The sequence below is a fragment of the Montipora capricornis genome, chromosome 1, assembly GCF_036669925.1.
Source record: "Montipora capricornis isolate CH-2021 chromosome 1, ASM3666992v2, whole genome shotgun sequence".
Lineage (NCBI taxonomy): Eukaryota > Metazoa > Cnidaria > Anthozoa > Scleractinia > Acroporidae > Montipora > Montipora capricornis.
In genome coordinates, this window is record NC_090883.1 from 18263638 (window position 1) to 18281823 (window position 18186).

The window sequence follows — 18186 nt, forward strand, 5'->3', positions numbered from 1 at the left end:
GAAGTGTGCCATGTTGTTAGTGACTAGTGAAATACTCCTCAATCAATTCAACTATTTCCATTTTTTCCTGACAATATCCAACCTTTCCACAGAGGGTTTTTGATTTGAACTCATCCATCTGTCTTGGAATGCTAGCTTGGCCTGAAACTATTTTTTTTTTATCAGGTTATGGCTTTTTTAGACCTCCTGCCACATTAGCCCTCACATTGAGCCCACTTGGGGTGAGTAGGGATTTTGTCTGGAATGAAACAAGGTCAACTTCCTTTAGTCAGGGTTTGAGATTTCAGAAGACCTAATTTAAAAGTTAATCCTTGGACTAGACAGTACACCATTTCTTCTGTTTGCCTTCTTAATTTCCGCTTTACAGGTATATATATTAATAGGCTGAGTTTGAGTTTGCTATTCCTACACGTATTTAAATTTATTATGGCTCTTAAGATGTTTAAATCTTTGCACAATATATTCTGGCTTGGCACGTGATGAACTGAAGACACTAAAATCATGTGTACTGGTTAATGAATTCGAAAAGCACTTTAACATTTGTTTCCTTCTCGATCATATAATTTCTTAATTTCACCACATGTAATCACGTTTTCCACGAAGTGAGCTTTCAGTGGTTAAAGATCTACCTGAAATTGTCTTAAATATCGTGCTAAAATGATCGTTAGCCCACATCGAATTGTAGCTCGTCTTTCCCAAAACCGAATAAAGTAAAATAAACGTAAATCGTAGTTGGAGCCGAGGAAACAGAAATAGTTTACGGGGTAAGTCCTTTGTTTACTTTTTACTCACCTTACCACAACGAAAGTATAAAGCAAGCACTTTTACTCAAACTGGATCCCCTTTTTTGCGTTTACTACCGCAAAGGTCTTCAGTCATACGTGGTAAGTCATTTAAATGATTCATCCACCAAAAAAAAATTCCCAGCAATATTTCATTCACAAACTCACGCACAGTTCGTTCCGTAGTGTGTTCCGGAAAGAGACCGGAAGTGCTTAAACCACGCACATGCGCACTCAATTGACCGCTGTGTTGACAGGAGTCAATTGACCATAACATTGATGTCCAATATCAAAGAAGTATGCTTTAACTAGCTAGAGTGCCAACTGGAGAGTTGCCTCCTGGGACGCCTCCTGAATGACCTCTAAACTTGAGCCCATATGGTTACGTGATACTGGTCACATTGGCATACATGGAGAGGTGGACGGACGGACGTACGTACGTACGGACGATCGATGACGTCATGGCTAAAAAAACAAAATTTGTCGCATGGATGGGTTACCCTCTTTTCTCAACTATGTTGCTCCGCGCTCACGCGCGCCTTCTGAGCTCCGCTAAAATTAAAGTAAGGCGGCCCACGTGCGATAAAATTTTGGAAGTGCTTTTTTTGCAGTCGCAATCTCTTTAAGAATTTCAAGTTTTCCGGGAATGAGCGATAGAAAGTTTTGAAAATGTAAAACCTCTCCGCGAAGGCTTGCGCATAAATTACAATATTTGGCTTTCAGTAGACAATAATTTAGGACTTGCCAATGCTTTGTCCTGTAATGCCAGCCGTAGAGTATATGGCTTATGGATAACGTTACTGTTTCATTTGTTTTTTGATGCAACGTTTTTTTTCTTCTGCGTTGCATAAGTTGCCTATGGGGCTTTCTGAAATGCCGTCTCGATTAAGTGTAGCATGGGTTGGAAGCACGTTATGAATCACTTTATACTGAGACATTATTATTTTTACTTCATTTGTTACAGAAAATGGCATAAGATTAAACCTTCTGGATGCTATTTTCTGTAAATCCGTGGGGTAGAATTTTGGTTTCAGCAGTGGGAGGAATGAAGATGATGTTTTTATCTTTTATCTTTTGTTTTTATCTTTTAAAAAAGATAGGAGTCAATAGAACTTGTTTTTAGGATGTTGACTGTGGTATCGTGTGTGACGTTCGGACTAGGGTTTTTAAGACAAGCTTTCCAATTTTTTGAGATTGCGTTAACTAGGCCATACTATAGAGTGAAAGGAACTTTCAGATTCAATATCATGGGTGACAAATTACTCCTTAATTTAGGCGCGAAATTTCAGCGTTAATTTATAATTTCACATGTGAAATTACAAAATTGCCATGGTAACATCTCTTGTATCTCGATCAGAGCCAAGATAGAGTCTAGATTTAAGACAGTGACCATTGAAGAAGTTACGAAATTAAAAGAAGCGGCAGAAAATTTAAATACGTGAAAAAGCACAATTAACTGGGTAAGAGTTTTTGAGAAGTGGTGTGACGAAAATAGCCTTGAAAAAACCTGGAGATGATTCTTCCCGAGCAGTTGGATAAAGTACTCGGGCGATTTTACAATTACGGTTGTGAGCGTAATTTGTCACCCACGACATTAAAAGGTAATCAAATGGTTTTCTCGTGAAATTAGGAAATAATTTCACTTGCGTTTTGTCAAAATTCTGATAATTTCACTCGTCGCCATTTGATTACACATACGAATTTTATTGCAAGTTCATTGCTCTTTCAAGAAATCCTGATTTGGGTTTAATATGTCGTTTAGTGTCTTGGTAATACCGGTTTCATACCAATTTTGATAAAAAACAGGTTTTCCTCCCAACAAGAATTTTCCTGTTATTCCACAGTATTTCATTCTTAGGATTTGTTTTGGAATCAATACCCGTTAAGATCTTGAACTCGCACCAATACTCTAACATTTTTTATCAAACGTGGGAAGCGCATGATCAAGGTCAAATATACTCGTGCGAAGTTGCAATTTGTCAGGAAGGCTAGATCACCATGTTTGTGCAAGAGCTGGTTTGGAATTATTTTCCAGCAGGCTTGGGACTCGTCTTCAATTCTGTTGACCGAACTTATTTTAAGCGCTTTTTCCATGTTCTTAAAATCACACATTTTCAATCCGCTGTTTTTCTTTTCTCCAATTATGGTGTTTCTTTTGATCTTAGGGGGCTTCCCTGTCCAAATAAAATTGAAAATTAGCTTATTTATTTCTTGGATGTTGCGATCTAGAACAGGGAGCACAGAACCAGAATAAACTAATTTAGATATCCCAAGTGTTTTGACTATGTTAATCTTTCCATAAAGAGTTAGATCAGATTTCTCCGTTGCCAAGAGTTAAGCGTTTTCTCGAGGTTAAGTATTTTTTCACCTAAGTTCAGTCTGTTCGCACTTTTTTGGTTTTAAGAAAAGAAAACACCAAGGGCGTTGATAGGATCTTTTGGCCATTTAAAACCAAATGATTCATTTGTTCTGTCTTTCCATTCGCCTAACCACATTGCTTCGGTTTTAGCGGTATTTATTTATAGACCAGAATGCTCTTTGAAATCACTTAACACCCTCAATAGACTCGTAACGGAGTCGAGGAAGTCACCAACAAATACTGTTGTGTCGTCGGCATATTGACTTATTTTAGGCTCATGCTTGTTGACTTGGATGCCTTTAATAGTGGGATCATTTTTTATGGATCTAGAGAGGAGTTCTATGCCGAGAACGAAGAGGACGCCAGACAACGGACAACCTTGCCTGACTCCCCGCTGTAGGGAGAAAAAAGTAGAAGCATGACCGTTATTCAGAACACAGCTAGTAACATTGTTATAGAAAATTTTTGTCCAATTTTGAATTTCATGGCCGATGTTGAAGAGCTGAAGTGCTTTTAAGAGATTGTCCCATTCAATGGAATGGAACGCTTTTTTGAAGTCCAAGAAAAGGGCAACACCTTTTTGATTTAGCTCATCTGTGTAATGTATTAATTCGTAGATTAGCCTTACATTTTCACCAATGTAGCGGCCTTTAACGTAACCAGTTTGATCGGGGTTTATTAACGTTGGCAAGACTTTTTCAATTCTCTTGGCTATAACTTTAGTGATAATCTTGTAGTCACTGTAAACTGTAAACTGTAAACTTTATTAAAATACTCCCATCAGGGCTTTTCAGTATCTATTTACAATAATCAGAAACCCATAAGGGTTGGAACGTGTAACGCGCGTTCACAGCTTCGAATATTCAGTGCGAACTGATTGGTTGAATGTTCCAGTGCTAAGTACCATATTTGGAAACCCCTCGCTCTTGTTTTTCCAAATTACAAACTATAAAAATTAAAAATTAAAAATCCTCCCAAAGCAGGCTCTGCAATTTATAGTTAAAAGGATCCAACTGGAGGTCTTTCATGTCATCAGGCAGGGCATTCCGCGATGTTGTTGCTCGATAGTGAAAAGACCGCTGGCCGGACGCCGACTTGAAAAATGAAATATTTAACAGATTACTATTTCTCGTTGCCAAGGAATGTATATCAGATCTCTTTCTAAATGTATTACATAGGTATGGGGGAGCTAAGCTTTTGACGCATTTAAATGCGACAACTGTATCCCTGTACTGAACGAGAAGATGAATCGGTAGCCAATTTAGCTCCCGTAATACTGTTAAGATATGCTCGTGCTTTGTTGTGCCAGGTATGATGCGAGCAGCAAAATTTTGAACGCGTTGAAGTTTTTTCAGGTTTCTCTTAGATGAGTTCGCCCATACGGAAGAACAATAATATAATTTACTAAAAACTAAGGCCTTAATTATAGTGATAAGGGTCTGCCTGTCTAAAACATACTTAATTCTGTTGACGTTCAGAAGAGAGATGGGCCTTAGATTTTCTAGAATAGTTTAATCCTTGGAATTTTTGGGATAAGCTAGATTATTCCTCGTCCTTGGCTTATAGAAATCATACCATGCTGGGAAGCAAAGTTGTAGCTGGCTAGCAGATCATGACAGATGTCAGGCCAAAAGAATCGGTAAAATTCAAATGGCAGACTATCAGTGCCCGGAGTTATTTTCGAAGTCCTTGAGCGCATTTGTGCATTCTTCTTCGTTTACTAATCCTTTACAAGATTTCTTCTCTTCTTCGCTTAGTGCGGTTACGTTTTCTGGATTAAAAAATGGTGAGTTTTTGAAAATTTTGGGATTGATATTGGTGGAGCGATATAACGACTCATAACACTAAGATTTCGAATTGATCTTCTATGTAACAATTTTCTCCAACTTTGAGTTTTGAAACCGTTTTGATATCATGATGGCGTTTTTCTAAGCTGTAGAAATACTTTGTGTTGCCTTCTTGGTCTTCACACCATCTCACTTTGTTCCTTAGAATTGCGCTCTGGCTTGAAGATCATTCACTTTTTTGTGCAGTAATTTTTCCTCATCACGATATCCAGTGACAATTTTTTTAAATAATGAACCTTCCTTGTTGTCTGGAATGACTTTTTCAACTTTGAAATTCACCGAGGGATTAATTAGTGTTATGACACCCTTACTATGGTTTGTGCCGTGGCTAAAGAAAGCTTTGCCATCCCATTCGTTTTCCCAGATAGGTTCAAGATCTTTGGAGCAGTATGATTCCTGCAAGAATATGACATGATGTTTTTGTTTGTATAACCATCGAAAAACGGTTCGGCGTTTGATCGATTTATTAAGATCTCTAACATTTAGTGACAGGCATTTTAGGTCAAAAGCATTGGCAGTATTGACGGTGTTCATTTTAATGGCGGTTTATAGGAACACAAGCCAGGCGGAGTTATAAATAAACACTGATTTCTTCCGACGGAATTATGTTGACTCACGACAAACTAGGTCAAAAAATAATTTAACTTTTCCGCTGATTGGCTGCTGCGAGAATGTAAAGGAACGAAAAAAGAAGACGATAGTTCTAAGCGAAGCGGGTTGGTGTAGCATGAAAAGTAAAGGAAGTGTAGCATAATAAACTTGAAAGACTACAACTGCATAATGCTTAAATAAATAAACATCAACAAAAAGGAAATTTGGATACTTAGCTTGGTGAGATAGAGCCATTGACCCGGTTCTGTTTTGCCCAATTTTGGTTGCGTTTGAAAGTCGTAAATAAGTCAGCACACTAGGTAACAGCTATTTGATACTCAACTGGAATATTCGAGATGCATTGTAAAAGCTAACCTTAGGCCTAATTAGGCCTAAACAAAAGTTGCTAGGCCTAAGGTTAGCTTTTATGAATGTTTAGGATACTTTCTGTATTGGTGAAACAATGACCTGCAACCCACGACCAGCATGCGACCTGCAACCTGCAAATTAGACCCACCGGTTGTCCACAGAAATCTCTAGTTCATTCATTGTTGATTTGGCGACATTGATTTCCTGTTTGAATTCACACGTAAGTTCAGAGATCTGTGAGTGTAGATTGGAGAAATTGTCTTCCATACGAGATTCTATGGTGATTAATTTATCGAGGAGTGTTTGCATAGAGATAAGCGAGTCGGTCTCCTTGTTTCCCACCATTTTCTCGCTCTTGTGTTTGTTTCGTTTCGGAGTTGGCCTGTCGGCAGAGCTTAAACTTGACGATTCGTTCCGAACGCTTTAACATGAGTAGAAGCAGCAAACAACAAATATCTTCAATCACCCGGTGTATTGGTGTTAAAAAGACATCAATGGTTGCAATTGAGCTAGCCTAAATGGCCAGGTATGGCTCTTCTCAACTAAGGAATCACAGAGCGCGGAGACCACGCCCATCGGCCATGATTCCAACAAAAGGAAAGGAAAGGAACTTTATTTAAGTATCTAGTCGTTTTAGCGCTGGAGCGCTAATTGGGGACACTGTAAACTGAAACTGAACAGTGAAAGTAAATCAAGTCAAATGTCAGTTTTTGAGGGGAGGGGAAACCAGAGTACCCGGAGAAAACCTCTCGGTGCAGAGTAGAGAACCAACAAACTCAACCCACATACGACGCCGAGTCTCGGAATCGAACCCGGGCCACATTGGTGGGAGGCAAGTGCTCTCACCACTGCGCCATCCCTGCACCCCTGCAAGATCATTGATTTCCCAAACCCATACCGTAGGTTGGGAAGGGGGTAAAACAATCTCGTCCCCAGAGTCCGCTTTTGTTTTGGTCAGCACCAAGAACACGGACTCTGGCCGCTTAAAAGGCAGGAAGTCTGATTTGCGGACTTCCGGCTTGTCTACGCACTCAGAATATTGAAACAATTGTGGCTGTCAACAGTCACAAATGTGGACCTTCACTACGACTGCGCATGAATTTCATGGAAGTGGCCAGAGTCCGTGTTCTTGGTGCCGACCAAAAGAAAAATGTATTTGCTGGCGAGTTACCTTTTATGTGGCAAATAAAAGGTATCAAATGCGAAAAAATTGCTCTTGCAGACGACTCGTTACATAAAATGTGGCAAATTCCTGCCTCCTTAGTGAGCACCATTGGAGAACGACCAGGCAACATCGCCTTATTTCTCCTCTATCTCTGCTGTCCAATGCCATTACTTAACTATGAATTGTCAACAATTATATTTTTATCCGTATTCGTTATTCTTTAACAGAAACTGTAAATTTTTTATTCAGAATGTTCGAAAGCTAAAATATTCCTTATTCATATTCTCTTTAAAGCAATTATTCATCATTCCGCTTCCATGGCCACCTCCGATAATGTTAAGTTGTTGCTTACCTGCGATATGATCTTCAAATCATGGAGTTTATCTTTGGAAAAATGATAAATTATATGCGGATTGAATAAATTTGATTGAGCAGTTCAAACAGACTCTTAAAACTTGACTATTAGTCTGTATCTTGGTTGTAAATTATCACTCCGCGTAAGAAACTGAAAACTTTTCTACGGAGGTTAAATTATGCTTGATTCTTCCTGCATATAAAGACAGGCGAGACACACATTATGCGTCTTCAAAGACGCACTAGTATATCGCTCTTCACTGCGATTTCAACTTTTGAACCCTTCCTCCAGTTCTCTGCCAAGCGGCAACGTGAACTTACAAAATTATAAGTTCTATGGAAAGACTAAGCACGTAACGGCGAATACGCCGTATCGAGTTTTTCTCTCACTCTAAACGCTGTTGCTTCCAACCCAGTTACAGCGAATGTTGGCTGATTTGTTGAAGTTGAATAAATTGGAATGATCACGAACAAGTTTTAACAAGAAACTATTAAAAAAAAAAAAGGAAATAGTGTTTCGTTTCCGGAATGGTAAGGGCAGAAGAAAAGATAAAATACTGTAACTTGTGGGCCACTCGGTCTGTCATATTTTTTTCGCTTCATGTATTAAAACTCTTCAGAAATAAAGATAAAAATGTGGACGCAAACTCTCTGAAGTGTGAGAAGCTTGTCAGGGAATATCAACCATTAAAGAGAAGAACAGATACTTGATTATTTGCACAATACATCGAAGCATAAAGTCTACAAATACTTATTTTACCTTCAAATGCCACTGCATAACATTTCAAATTTCATTTTCCGTGAATCTTCCATTACTTGTGTTACATGTGAACCCAGACAGTTAACGATACTAGCTTTACAATAACTGGTTACTGGTTAACCCAATTTATTCCTTCGACTCACCAGTGCGAAGACTGTTTACATTACTCATTAACACGAAGAGCAATAACTTTGGATTTTTCAACAGTATATCGCTTTAATCTAACCCAAAATCATTCAGATAGTCAAAACTTCATATTTAGGACCCATTTCCTTCGCATAATGATTTGCAATAATACAGGTCCACGTGTTTTCAACTTTGTTTTTACATCTCATAGGTGTTCAGATTTTCAATTACAAACTATGTTTTGATTGGCCACTCTATCTCACTGTGTAAATAGTTTACCCTGAAGTCAAAATAGATAGGAAACTAAACAAAAACGTGAACTTGTGATTTTGCATGACGTTCCGGTCACCATTGTTGCCGATCATTAGGTCTCCGGCTAATAATAGTATCGGACAGTTTTGGCCGTCTTTCTAAGAGGTCGAGAAGTGAATGACCGTATCTATGAACACGATATCAAAAACAAAAAATTCAACAACAATGTTAAAATCTCCAATTACCGAAGCAGACCGGTTGGCCATTGACAAGCGGAGTCAAAGGACTTAAAAAAGTTCTGCTCAAAACAATTTCAGCTTCTGATTAGGGGGGCTTGATCTCGCAAAGGCAACGCTTGAACCCTTCGGGCTCGCTTCCTTAGAGAACAAGAAACTACCACAAATGTAGAGTCAAAGAACGTGATACAGCATGGTTCGACTATTGCTACTTTTAATTGATCATTTCAAATTATCGCAAATGACTGCTGCATTTTTCCCAGCTTTGCAGCGCTACATGATCAGTCCTAAAGGCGAGGTTCTGATAGCTGAAACCCAACGAAGAGTAATTTGTATTAAATTAATAACGATAAAACTGTCAGTGATAACTGAAACTGAACTTCAAGAAAATTGTCTCGTGATCAAAAAAAGCCTGAGCATACTTCTCTCATCCTGAACACCAATACACGCCGTTCCAGCGGGTACCTTAATTAATGACGGTAATATCTTAATGGTTTTTTCACTTAATTCACTGTGATGAGAACACAGCTCACTGGTTAAATGTACAAGGTTTTGCAAGAAAAAAGTAATTTAAAAATGGGGACTGTATCCAAACTGCCAAAGAAAATAACTTGTTTGCATTGCATTCCAACAAGTTATAAGTTTCATTTTCCTGAAAAAGAAACCAAGGGAAATCGCTATATCAGCTTAATATATCCCCCATGTGTCAGTGGTATCGTCGGAACTTAATTTTCAACAAAAGCAATTGGCGATACAAAAAACATAAAATGACTGATACAAAGTCAACGTCATCGCCATAGTGATATGAATTTTCTGCATCGGAAGGACGCGTTATCACATTTATGATTGCAAAAAGAGGGATCTCGGCGAGTTTCGAAGCGAGCACCGTGACGTCAAGGCAGTAAGTGCTGTTGTCTTTTGCCTGCTTCGCTCGATATATTTTGACAACGGAGTCTGTAATTCCTTAAGTATATTACTGTCTCCGTTCCAATTCCAGTCACAGCACGAGCTGAAATATTTGCCTCATTTGTTTGGGATGTGATCCAGTTATTTTAAGAGAAGATCTGAACGCAGATCTTACAGTGCGACAGGGAAAACCGTGAACACCTAAAATATATCAGGAATGCTTACTGTTTTTAAGCTAATCAAGTTTGAGAACTTCACACGCTTAAATCGCAAACTGAATAACCGTTATTAGTCGGGCTTAAAGGCAATCAAAAAAATCGTAAATGTCAAATTTTGCTTTAAAATGATGCTGTAAGGTAAGAAAAGACATTTCTTTGGCTAGAAAAGTTTATTTCTGCAAGTTATCTAGATCTATTTTATTCCCAAAACGACCAGAATGAGCTTAAATTAAATCAGTTACCCGGAAAACCCGAAGCTGACACAATTCTTGCTACGCCAACAACAGTAACCTCTGTGCGTTTTAGACATATTTCAGGTATTCACGGTCTTCCCGGTCGCACTGCACAACAACGCACTGCAGGCTTTCGTTCCCCTCACTAGGAATTTCATCGAGCGCTATAGGTTGTCACATATATCTGATTAATCTAAGAGAAACCCTATTCGCCCGCTATTATACATGTACGTACACGTATGTCAGTGACTCAGCCTCATGAGTTTTAAGAAACGACGTTGATTTTTCTCCGTAATGTTGATAGATCTCACTATCTCACAGGATCCTGTTTTTCACTCTTTCCACCACCTTTTGAGCAAACTCTAACGCCTTTCTTGCCTTCTCTTCATTGTACACATCATTAGGAATCTGGGGGTAGCACATTCTGTCAGGGTAACGCATATGTGTCGAATCTCCAACAAGATTCTCCAGCCGACCGGCAAAATTACATAACTCACTGTCATCCAAATCTCTGCAGTTCTGAACCAAGTTGTGGACATTAGTCTTGTTGGCATCGTAATCATACTGTGCAGCCTTTAAGGCCTTCTCTGCAGCCTGGGTGAATAAAATAGAGTTACGACGATATATGTATATATATTATATATATATATATATATATATATATATATATATATATATATATATATATATATATATATAATGATTGTGTAAGTTTGAGCGGGGAAATAACAACAACTAACTGCCTCATTTACCTTTGGATCACCAACCTATTCCCTTCAGAAGGCGATTCACAGTGATTTCTGACAAGTATTAATTAGTAGTGTAGGATGGGAACAGAAATCGATACAACAAAGGAAATGAGTGAAAATGTGTTCAGCCGGGAATCGAACCCGGGTCTCCTGGTTACCGGTCAGATGCCTTACCACTCGGCCACTGAACCAACCCCGCCATTCAGCCGAATTGGAAGGACCTTTAAATGGCAAGCTCTGAGGAGAATCGCACATTTTCTGCAGTGAGGATCGCGTCACTATGCTCAAGTTGATCAGCGATTCACAGTAAATTTCCCCCTATATATGAAATGATTGTGTAAGTTTGAGCGGGGAAATAACAACAACTAACTGCCTCATTTACCTTTGGATCACCAACCTATTCCCTTCAGAAGGCGATTCACAGTGATTTCTGACAAGTATTAATTAGTAGTGTAGGATGGGAACAGAAATCGATACAACAAAGGAAATGAGTGAAAATGTGTTCAGCCGGGAATCGAACCCGGGTCTCCTGGTTACCGGTCAGATGCCTTACCACTCGGCCACTGAACCAACCCCGCCATTCAGCCGAATTGGAAGGACCTTTAAATGGCAAGCTCTGAGGAGAATCGCACATTTTCTGCAGTGAGGATCGCGTCACTATGCTCAAGTTGATCAGCGATTCACAGTAAATTTCCCCCTATATATGAAATGATTGTGTAAGTTTGAGCGGGGAAATAACAACAACTAACTGCCTCATTTACCTTTGGATCACCAACCTATTCCCTTCAGAAGGCGATTCACAGTGATTTCTGACAAGTATTAATTAGTAGTGTAGGATGGGAACAGAAATCGATACAACAAAGGAAATGAGTGAAAATGTGTTCAGCCGGGAATCGAACCCGGGTCTCCTGGTTACCGGTCAGATGCCTTACCACTCGGCCACTGAACCAACCCCGCCATTCAGCCGAATTGGAAGGACCTTTAAATGGCAAGCTCTGAGGAGAATCGCACATTTTCTGCAGTGAGGATCGCGTCACTATGCTCAAGTTGATCAGCGATTCACAGTAAATTTCCCCCTATATATGAAATGATTGTGTAAGTTTGAGCGGGGAAATAACAACAACTAACTGCCTCATTTACCTTTGGATCACCAACCTATTCCCTTCAGAAGGCGATTCACAGTGATTTCTGACAAGTATTAATTAGTAGTGTAGGATGGGAACAGAAATCGATACAACAAAGGAAATGAGTGAAAATGTGTTCAGCCGGGAATCGAACCCGGGTCTCCTGGTTACCGGTCAGATGCCTTACCACTCGGCCACTGAACCAACCCCGCCATTCAGCCGAATTGGAAGGACCTTTAAATGGCAAGCTCTGAGGAGAATCGCACATTTTCTGCAGTGAGGATCGCGTCACTATGCTCAAGTTGATCAGCGATTCACAGTAAATTTCCCCCTATATATGAAATGATTGTGTAAGTTTGAGCGGGGAAATAACAACAACTAACTGCCTCATTTACCTTTGGATCACCAACCTATTCCCTTCAGAAGGCGATTCACAGTGATTTCTGACAAGTATTAATTAGTAGTGTAGGATGGGAACAGAAATCGATACAACAAAGGAAATGAGTGAAAATGTGTTCAGCCGGGAATCGAACCCGGGTCTCCTGGTTACCGGTCAGATGCCTTACCACTCGGCCACTGAACCAACCCCGCCATTCAGCCGAATTGGAAGGACCTTTAAATGGCAAGCTCTGAGGAGAATCGCACATTTTCTGCAGTGAGGATCGCGTCACTATGCTCAAGTTGATCAGCGATTCACAGTAAATTTCCCCCTATATATGAAATGATTGTGTAAGTTTGAGCGGGGAAATAACAACAACTAACTGCCTCATTTACCTTTGGATCACCAACCTATTCCCTTCAGAAGGCGATTCACAGTGATTTCTGACAAGTATTAATTAGTAGTGTAGGATGGGAACAGAAATCGATACAACAAAGGAAATGAGTGAAAATGTGTTCAGCCGGGAATCGAACCCGGGTCTCCTGGTTACCGGTCAGATGCCTTACCACTCGGCCACTGAACCAACCCCGCCATTCAGCCGAATTGGAAGGACCTTTAAATGGCAAGCTCTGAGGAGAATCGCACATTTTCTGCAGTGAGGATCGCGTCACTATGCTCAAGTTGATCAGCGATTCACAGTAAATTTCCCCCTATATATGAAATGATTGTGTAAGTTTGAGCGGGGAAATAACAACAACTAACTGCCTCATTTACCTTTGGATCACCAACCTATTCCCTTCAGAAGGCGATTCACAGTGATTTCTGACAAGTATTAATTAGTAGTGTAGGATGGGAACAGAAATCGATACAACAAAGGAAATGAGTGAAAATGTGTTCAGCCGGGAATCGAACCCGGGTCTCCTGGTTACCGGTCAGATGCCTTACCACTCGGCCACTGAACCAACCCCGCCATTCAGCCGAATTGGAAGGACCTTTAAATGGCAAGCTCTGAGGAGAATCGCACATTTTCTGCAGTGAGGATCGCGTCACTATGCTCAAGTTGATCAGCGATTCACAGTAAATTTCCCCCTATATATGAAATGATTGTGTAAGTTTGAGCGGGGAAATAACAACAACTAACTGCCTCATTTACCTTTGGATCACCAACCTATTCCCTTCAGAAGGCGATTCACAGTGATTTCTGACAAGTATTAATTAGTAGTGTAGGATGGGAACAGAAATCGATACAACAAAGGAAATGAGTGAAAATGTGTTCAGCCGGGAATCGAACCCGGGTCTCCTGGTTACCGGTCAGATGCCTTACCACTCGGCCACTGAACCAACCCCGCCATTCAGCCGAATTGGAAGGACCTTTAAATGGCAAGCTCTGAGGAGAATCGCACATTTTCTGCAGTGAGGATCGCGTCACTATGCTCAAGTTGATCAGCGATTCACAGTAAATTTCCCCCTATATATGAAATGATTGTGTAAGTTTGAGCGGGGAAATAACAACAACTAACTGCCTCATTTACCTTTGGATCACCAACCTATTCCCTTCAGAAGGCGATTCACAGTGATTTCTGACAAGTATTAATTAGTAGTGTAGGATGGGAACAGAAATCGATACAACAAAGGAAATGAGTGAAAATGTGTTCAGCCGGGAATCGAACCCGGGTCTCCTGGTTACCGGTCAGATGCCTTACCACTCGGCCACTGAACCAACCCCGCCATTCAGCCGAATTGGAAGGACCTTTAAATGGCAAGCTCTGAGGAGAATCGCACATTTTCTGCAGTGAGGATCGCGTCACTATGCTCAAGTTGATCAGCGATTCACAGTAAATTTCCCCCTATATATGAAATGATTGTGTAAGTTTGAGCGGGGAAATAACAACAACTAACTGCCTCATTTACCTTTGGATCACCAACCTATTCCCTTCAGAAGGCGATTCACAGTGATTTCTGACAAGTATTAATTAGTAGTGTAGGATGGGAACAGAAATCGATACAACAAAGGAAATGAGTGAAAATGTGTTCAGCCGGGAATCGAACCCGGGTCTCCTGGTTACCGGTCAGATGCCTTACCACTCGGCCACTGAACCAACCCCGCCATTCAGCCGAATTGGAAGGACCTTTAAATGGCAAGCTCTGAGGAGAATCGCACATTTTCTGCAGTGAGGATCGCGTCACTATGCTCAAGTTGATCAGCGATTCACAGTAAATTTCCCCCTATATATGAAATGATTGTGTAAGTTTGAGCGGGGAAATAACAACAACTAACTGCCTCATTTACCTTTGGATCACCAACCTATTCCCTTCAGAAGGCGATTCACAGTGATTTCTGACAAGTATTAATTAGTAGTGTAGGATGGGAACAGAAATCGATACAACAAAGGAAATGAGTGAAAATGTGTTCAGCCGGGAATCGAACCCGGGTCTCCTGGTTACCGGTCAGATGCCTTACCACTCGGCCACTGAACCAACCCCGCCATTCAGCCGAATTGGAAGGACCTTTAAATGGCAAGCTCTGAGGAGAATCGCACATTTTCTGCAGTGAGGATCGCGTCACTATGCTCAAGTTGATCAGCGATTCACAGTAAATTTCCCCCTATATATGAAATGATTGTGTAAGTTTGAGCGGGGAAATAACAACAACTAACTGCCTCATTTACCTTTGGATCACCAACCTATTCCCTTCAGAAGGCGATTCACAGTGATTTCTGACAAGTATTAATTAGTAGTGTAGGATGGGAACAGAAATCGATACAACAAAGGAAATGAGTGAAAATGTGTTCAGCCGGGAATCGAACCCGGGTCTCCTGGTTACCGGTCAGATGCCTTACCACTCGGCCACTGAACCAACCCCGCCATTCAGCCGAATTGGAAGGACCTTTAAATGGCAAGCTCTGAGGAGAATCGCACATTTTCTGCAGTGAGGATCGCGTCACTATGCTCAAGTTGATCAGCGATTCACAGTAAATTTCCCCCTATATATGAAATGATTGTGTAAGTTTGAGCGGGGAAATAACAACAACTAACTGCCTCATTTACCTTTGGATCACCAACCTATTCCCTTCAGAAGGCGATTCACAGTGATTTCTGACAAGTATTAATTAGTAGTGTAGGATGGGAACAGAAATCGATACAACAAAGGAAATGAGTGAAAATGTGTTCAGCCGGGAATCGAACCCGGGTCTCCTGGTTACCGGTCAGATGCCTTACCACTCGGCCACTGAACCAACCCCGCCATTCAGCCGAATTGGAAGGACCTTTAAATGGCAAGCTCTGAGGAGAATCGCACATTTTCTGCAGTGAGGATCGCGTCACTATGCTCAAGTTGATCAGCGATTCACAGTAAATTTCCCCCTATATATGAAATGATTGTGTAAGTTTGAGCGGGGAAATAACAACAACTAACTGCCTCATTTACCTTTGGATCACCAACCTATTCCCTTCAGAAGGCGATTCACAGTGATTTCTGACAAGTATTAATTAGTAGTGTAGGATGGGAACAGAAATCGATACAACAAAGGAAATGAGTGAAAATGTGTTCAGCCGGGAATCGAACCCGGGTCTCCTGGTTACCGGTCAGATGCCTTACCACTCGGCCACTGAACCAACCCCGCCATTCAGCCGAATTGGAAGGACCTTTAAATGGCAAGCTCTGAGGAGAATCGCACATTTTCTGCAGTGAGGATCGCGTCACTATGCTCAAGTTGATCAGCGATTCACAGTAAATTTCCCCCTATATATGAAATGATTGTGTAAGTTTGAGCGGGGAAATAACAACAACTAACTGCCTCATTTACCTTTGGATCACCAACCTATTCCCTTCAGAAGGCGATTCACAGTGATTTCTGACAAGTATTAATTAGTAGTGTAGGATGGGAACAGAAATCGATACAACAAAGGAAATGAGTGAAAATGTGTTCAGCCGGGAATCGAACCCGGGTCTCCTGGTTACCGGTCAGATGCCTTACCACTCGGCCACTGAACCAACCCCGCCATTCAGCCGAATTGGAAGGACCTTTAAATGGCAAGCTCTGAGGAGAATCGCACATTTTCTGCAGTGAGGATCGCGTCACTATGCTCAAGTTGATCAGCGATTCACAGTAAATTTCCCCTATATATGAAATGATTGTGTAAGTTTGAGCGGGGAAATAACAACAACTAACTGCCTCATTTACCTTTGGATCACCAACCTATTCCCTTCAGAAGGCGATTCACAGTGATTTCTGACAAGTATTAATTAGTAGTGTAGGATGGGAACAGAAATCGATACAACAAAGGAAATGAGTGAAAATGTGTTCAGCCGGGAATCGAACCCGGGTCTCCTGGTTACCGGTCAGATGCCTTACCACTCGGCCACTGAACCAACCCCGCCATTCAGCCGAATTGGAAGGACCTTTAAATGGCAAGCTCTGAGGAGAATCGCACATTTTCTGCAGTGAGGATCGCGTCACTATGCTCAAGTTGATCAGCGATTCACAGTAAATTTCCCCCTATATATGAAATGATTGTGTAAGTTTGAGCGGGGAAATAACAACAACTAACTGCCTCATTTACCTTTGGATCACCAACCTATTCCCTTCAGAAGGCGATTCACAGTGATTTCTGACAAGTATTAATTAGTAGTGTAGGATGGGAACAGAAATCGATACAACAAAGGAAATGAGTGAAAATGTGTTCAGCCGGGAATCGAACCCGGGTCTCCTGGTTACCGGTCAGATGCCTTACCACTCGGCCACTGAACCAACCCCGCCATTCAGCCGAATTGGAAGGACCTTTAAATGGCAAGCTCTGAGGAGAATCGCACATTTTCTGCAGTGAGGATCGCGTCACTATGCTCAAGTTGATCAGCGATTCACAGTAAATTTCCCCCTATATATGAAATGATTGTGTAAGTTTGAGCGGGGAAATAACAACAACTAACTGCCTCATTTACCTTTGGATCACCAACCTATTCCCTTCAGAAGGCGATTCACAGTGATTTCTGACAAGTATTAATTAGTAGTGTAGGATGGGAACAGAAATCGATACAACAAAGGAAATGAGTGAAAATGTGTTCAGCCGGGAATCGAACCCGGGTCTCCTGGTTACCGGTCAGATGCCTTACCACTCGGCCACTGAACCAACCCCGCCATTCAGCCGAATTGGAAGGACCTTTAAATGGCAAGCTCTGAGGAGAATCGCACATTTTCTGCAGTGAGGATCGCGTCACTATGCTCAAGTTGATCAGCGATTCACAGTAAATTTCCCCCTATATATGAAATGATTGTGTAAGTTTGAGCGGGGAAATAACAACAACTAACTGCCTCATTTACCTTTGGATCACCAACCTATTCCCTTCAGAAGGCGATTCACAGTGATTTCTGACAAGTATTAATTAGTAGTGTAGGATGGGAACAGAAATCGATACAACAAAGGAAATGAGTGAAAATGTGTTCAGCCGGGAATCGAACCCGGGTCTCCTGGTTACCGGTCAGATGCCTTACCACTCGGCCACTGAACCAACCCCGCCATTCAGCCGAATTGGAAGGACCTTTAAATGGCAAGCTCTGAGGAGAATCGCACATTTTCTGCAGTGAGGATCGCGTCACTATGCTCAAGTTGATCAGCGATTCACAGTAAATTTCCCCCTATATATGAAATGATTGTGTAAGTTTGAGCGGGAAATAACAACAACTAACTGCCTCATTTACCTTTGGATCACCAACCTATTCCCTTCAGAAGGCGATT

General features: G+C 41.0%; 1 protein-coding gene and 19 non-coding genes across 21 annotated transcripts in view; all 20 read right to left on the reverse strand.

Annotated features, from left to right (window-relative positions):
- Positions 1-9038: 9038 nt before the first annotated feature.
- LOC138020276 (sacsin-like) overlaps positions 9039-18186 on the reverse strand; it is a 71658-nt gene continuing 62510 nt past the window's right edge. For both annotated transcript variants that reach the window (XM_068867313.1, XM_068867356.1), the window contains exon 9: positions 9039-10792. In XM_068867313.1, the coding sequence (XP_068723414.1) occupies positions 10514-10792 (279 nt within the window). In that variant the 3' untranslated portion in view covers positions 9039-10513. The remainder of the gene's footprint in view (positions 10793-18186) is intronic.
- On the reverse strand, positions 11067-11138 carry Trnat-ggu (transfer RNA threonine (anticodon GGU)). Its single transcript has one exon. It is a non-coding gene; the product is annotated as a tRNA-Thr (tRNA).
- On the reverse strand, positions 11446-11517 carry Trnat-ggu (transfer RNA threonine (anticodon GGU)). Its single transcript has one exon. It is a non-coding gene; the product is annotated as a tRNA-Thr (tRNA).
- Positions 11825-11896, reverse strand: Trnat-ggu (transfer RNA threonine (anticodon GGU)). The gene has a single exon. It is a non-coding gene; the product is annotated as a tRNA-Thr (tRNA).
- Trnat-ggu (transfer RNA threonine (anticodon GGU)) lies at positions 12204-12275 on the reverse strand. The gene has a single exon. It is a non-coding gene; the product is annotated as a tRNA-Thr (tRNA).
- Positions 12583-12654, reverse strand: Trnat-ggu (transfer RNA threonine (anticodon GGU)). The gene has a single exon. It is a non-coding gene; the product is annotated as a tRNA-Thr (tRNA).
- Trnat-ggu (transfer RNA threonine (anticodon GGU)) lies at positions 12962-13033 on the reverse strand. The gene has a single exon. It is a non-coding gene; the product is annotated as a tRNA-Thr (tRNA).
- Trnat-ggu (transfer RNA threonine (anticodon GGU)) lies at positions 13341-13412 on the reverse strand. Its single transcript has one exon. It is a non-coding gene; the product is annotated as a tRNA-Thr (tRNA).
- On the reverse strand, positions 13720-13791 carry Trnat-ggu (transfer RNA threonine (anticodon GGU)). Its single transcript has one exon. It is a non-coding gene; the product is annotated as a tRNA-Thr (tRNA).
- Positions 14099-14170, reverse strand: Trnat-ggu (transfer RNA threonine (anticodon GGU)). Its single transcript has one exon. It is a non-coding gene; the product is annotated as a tRNA-Thr (tRNA).
- On the reverse strand, positions 14478-14549 carry Trnat-ggu (transfer RNA threonine (anticodon GGU)). The gene has a single exon. It is a non-coding gene; the product is annotated as a tRNA-Thr (tRNA).
- Trnat-ggu (transfer RNA threonine (anticodon GGU)) lies at positions 14857-14928 on the reverse strand. The gene has a single exon. It is a non-coding gene; the product is annotated as a tRNA-Thr (tRNA).
- On the reverse strand, positions 15236-15307 carry Trnat-ggu (transfer RNA threonine (anticodon GGU)). The gene has a single exon. It is a non-coding gene; the product is annotated as a tRNA-Thr (tRNA).
- Positions 15615-15686, reverse strand: Trnat-ggu (transfer RNA threonine (anticodon GGU)). Its single transcript has one exon. It is a non-coding gene; the product is annotated as a tRNA-Thr (tRNA).
- Positions 15994-16065, reverse strand: Trnat-ggu (transfer RNA threonine (anticodon GGU)). Its single transcript has one exon. It is a non-coding gene; the product is annotated as a tRNA-Thr (tRNA).
- On the reverse strand, positions 16373-16444 carry Trnat-ggu (transfer RNA threonine (anticodon GGU)). The gene has a single exon. It is a non-coding gene; the product is annotated as a tRNA-Thr (tRNA).
- Positions 16751-16822, reverse strand: Trnat-ggu (transfer RNA threonine (anticodon GGU)). Its single transcript has one exon. It is a non-coding gene; the product is annotated as a tRNA-Thr (tRNA).
- On the reverse strand, positions 17130-17201 carry Trnat-ggu (transfer RNA threonine (anticodon GGU)). The gene has a single exon. It is a non-coding gene; the product is annotated as a tRNA-Thr (tRNA).
- Trnat-ggu (transfer RNA threonine (anticodon GGU)) lies at positions 17509-17580 on the reverse strand. Its single transcript has one exon. It is a non-coding gene; the product is annotated as a tRNA-Thr (tRNA).
- Trnat-ggu (transfer RNA threonine (anticodon GGU)) lies at positions 17888-17959 on the reverse strand. The gene has a single exon. It is a non-coding gene; the product is annotated as a tRNA-Thr (tRNA).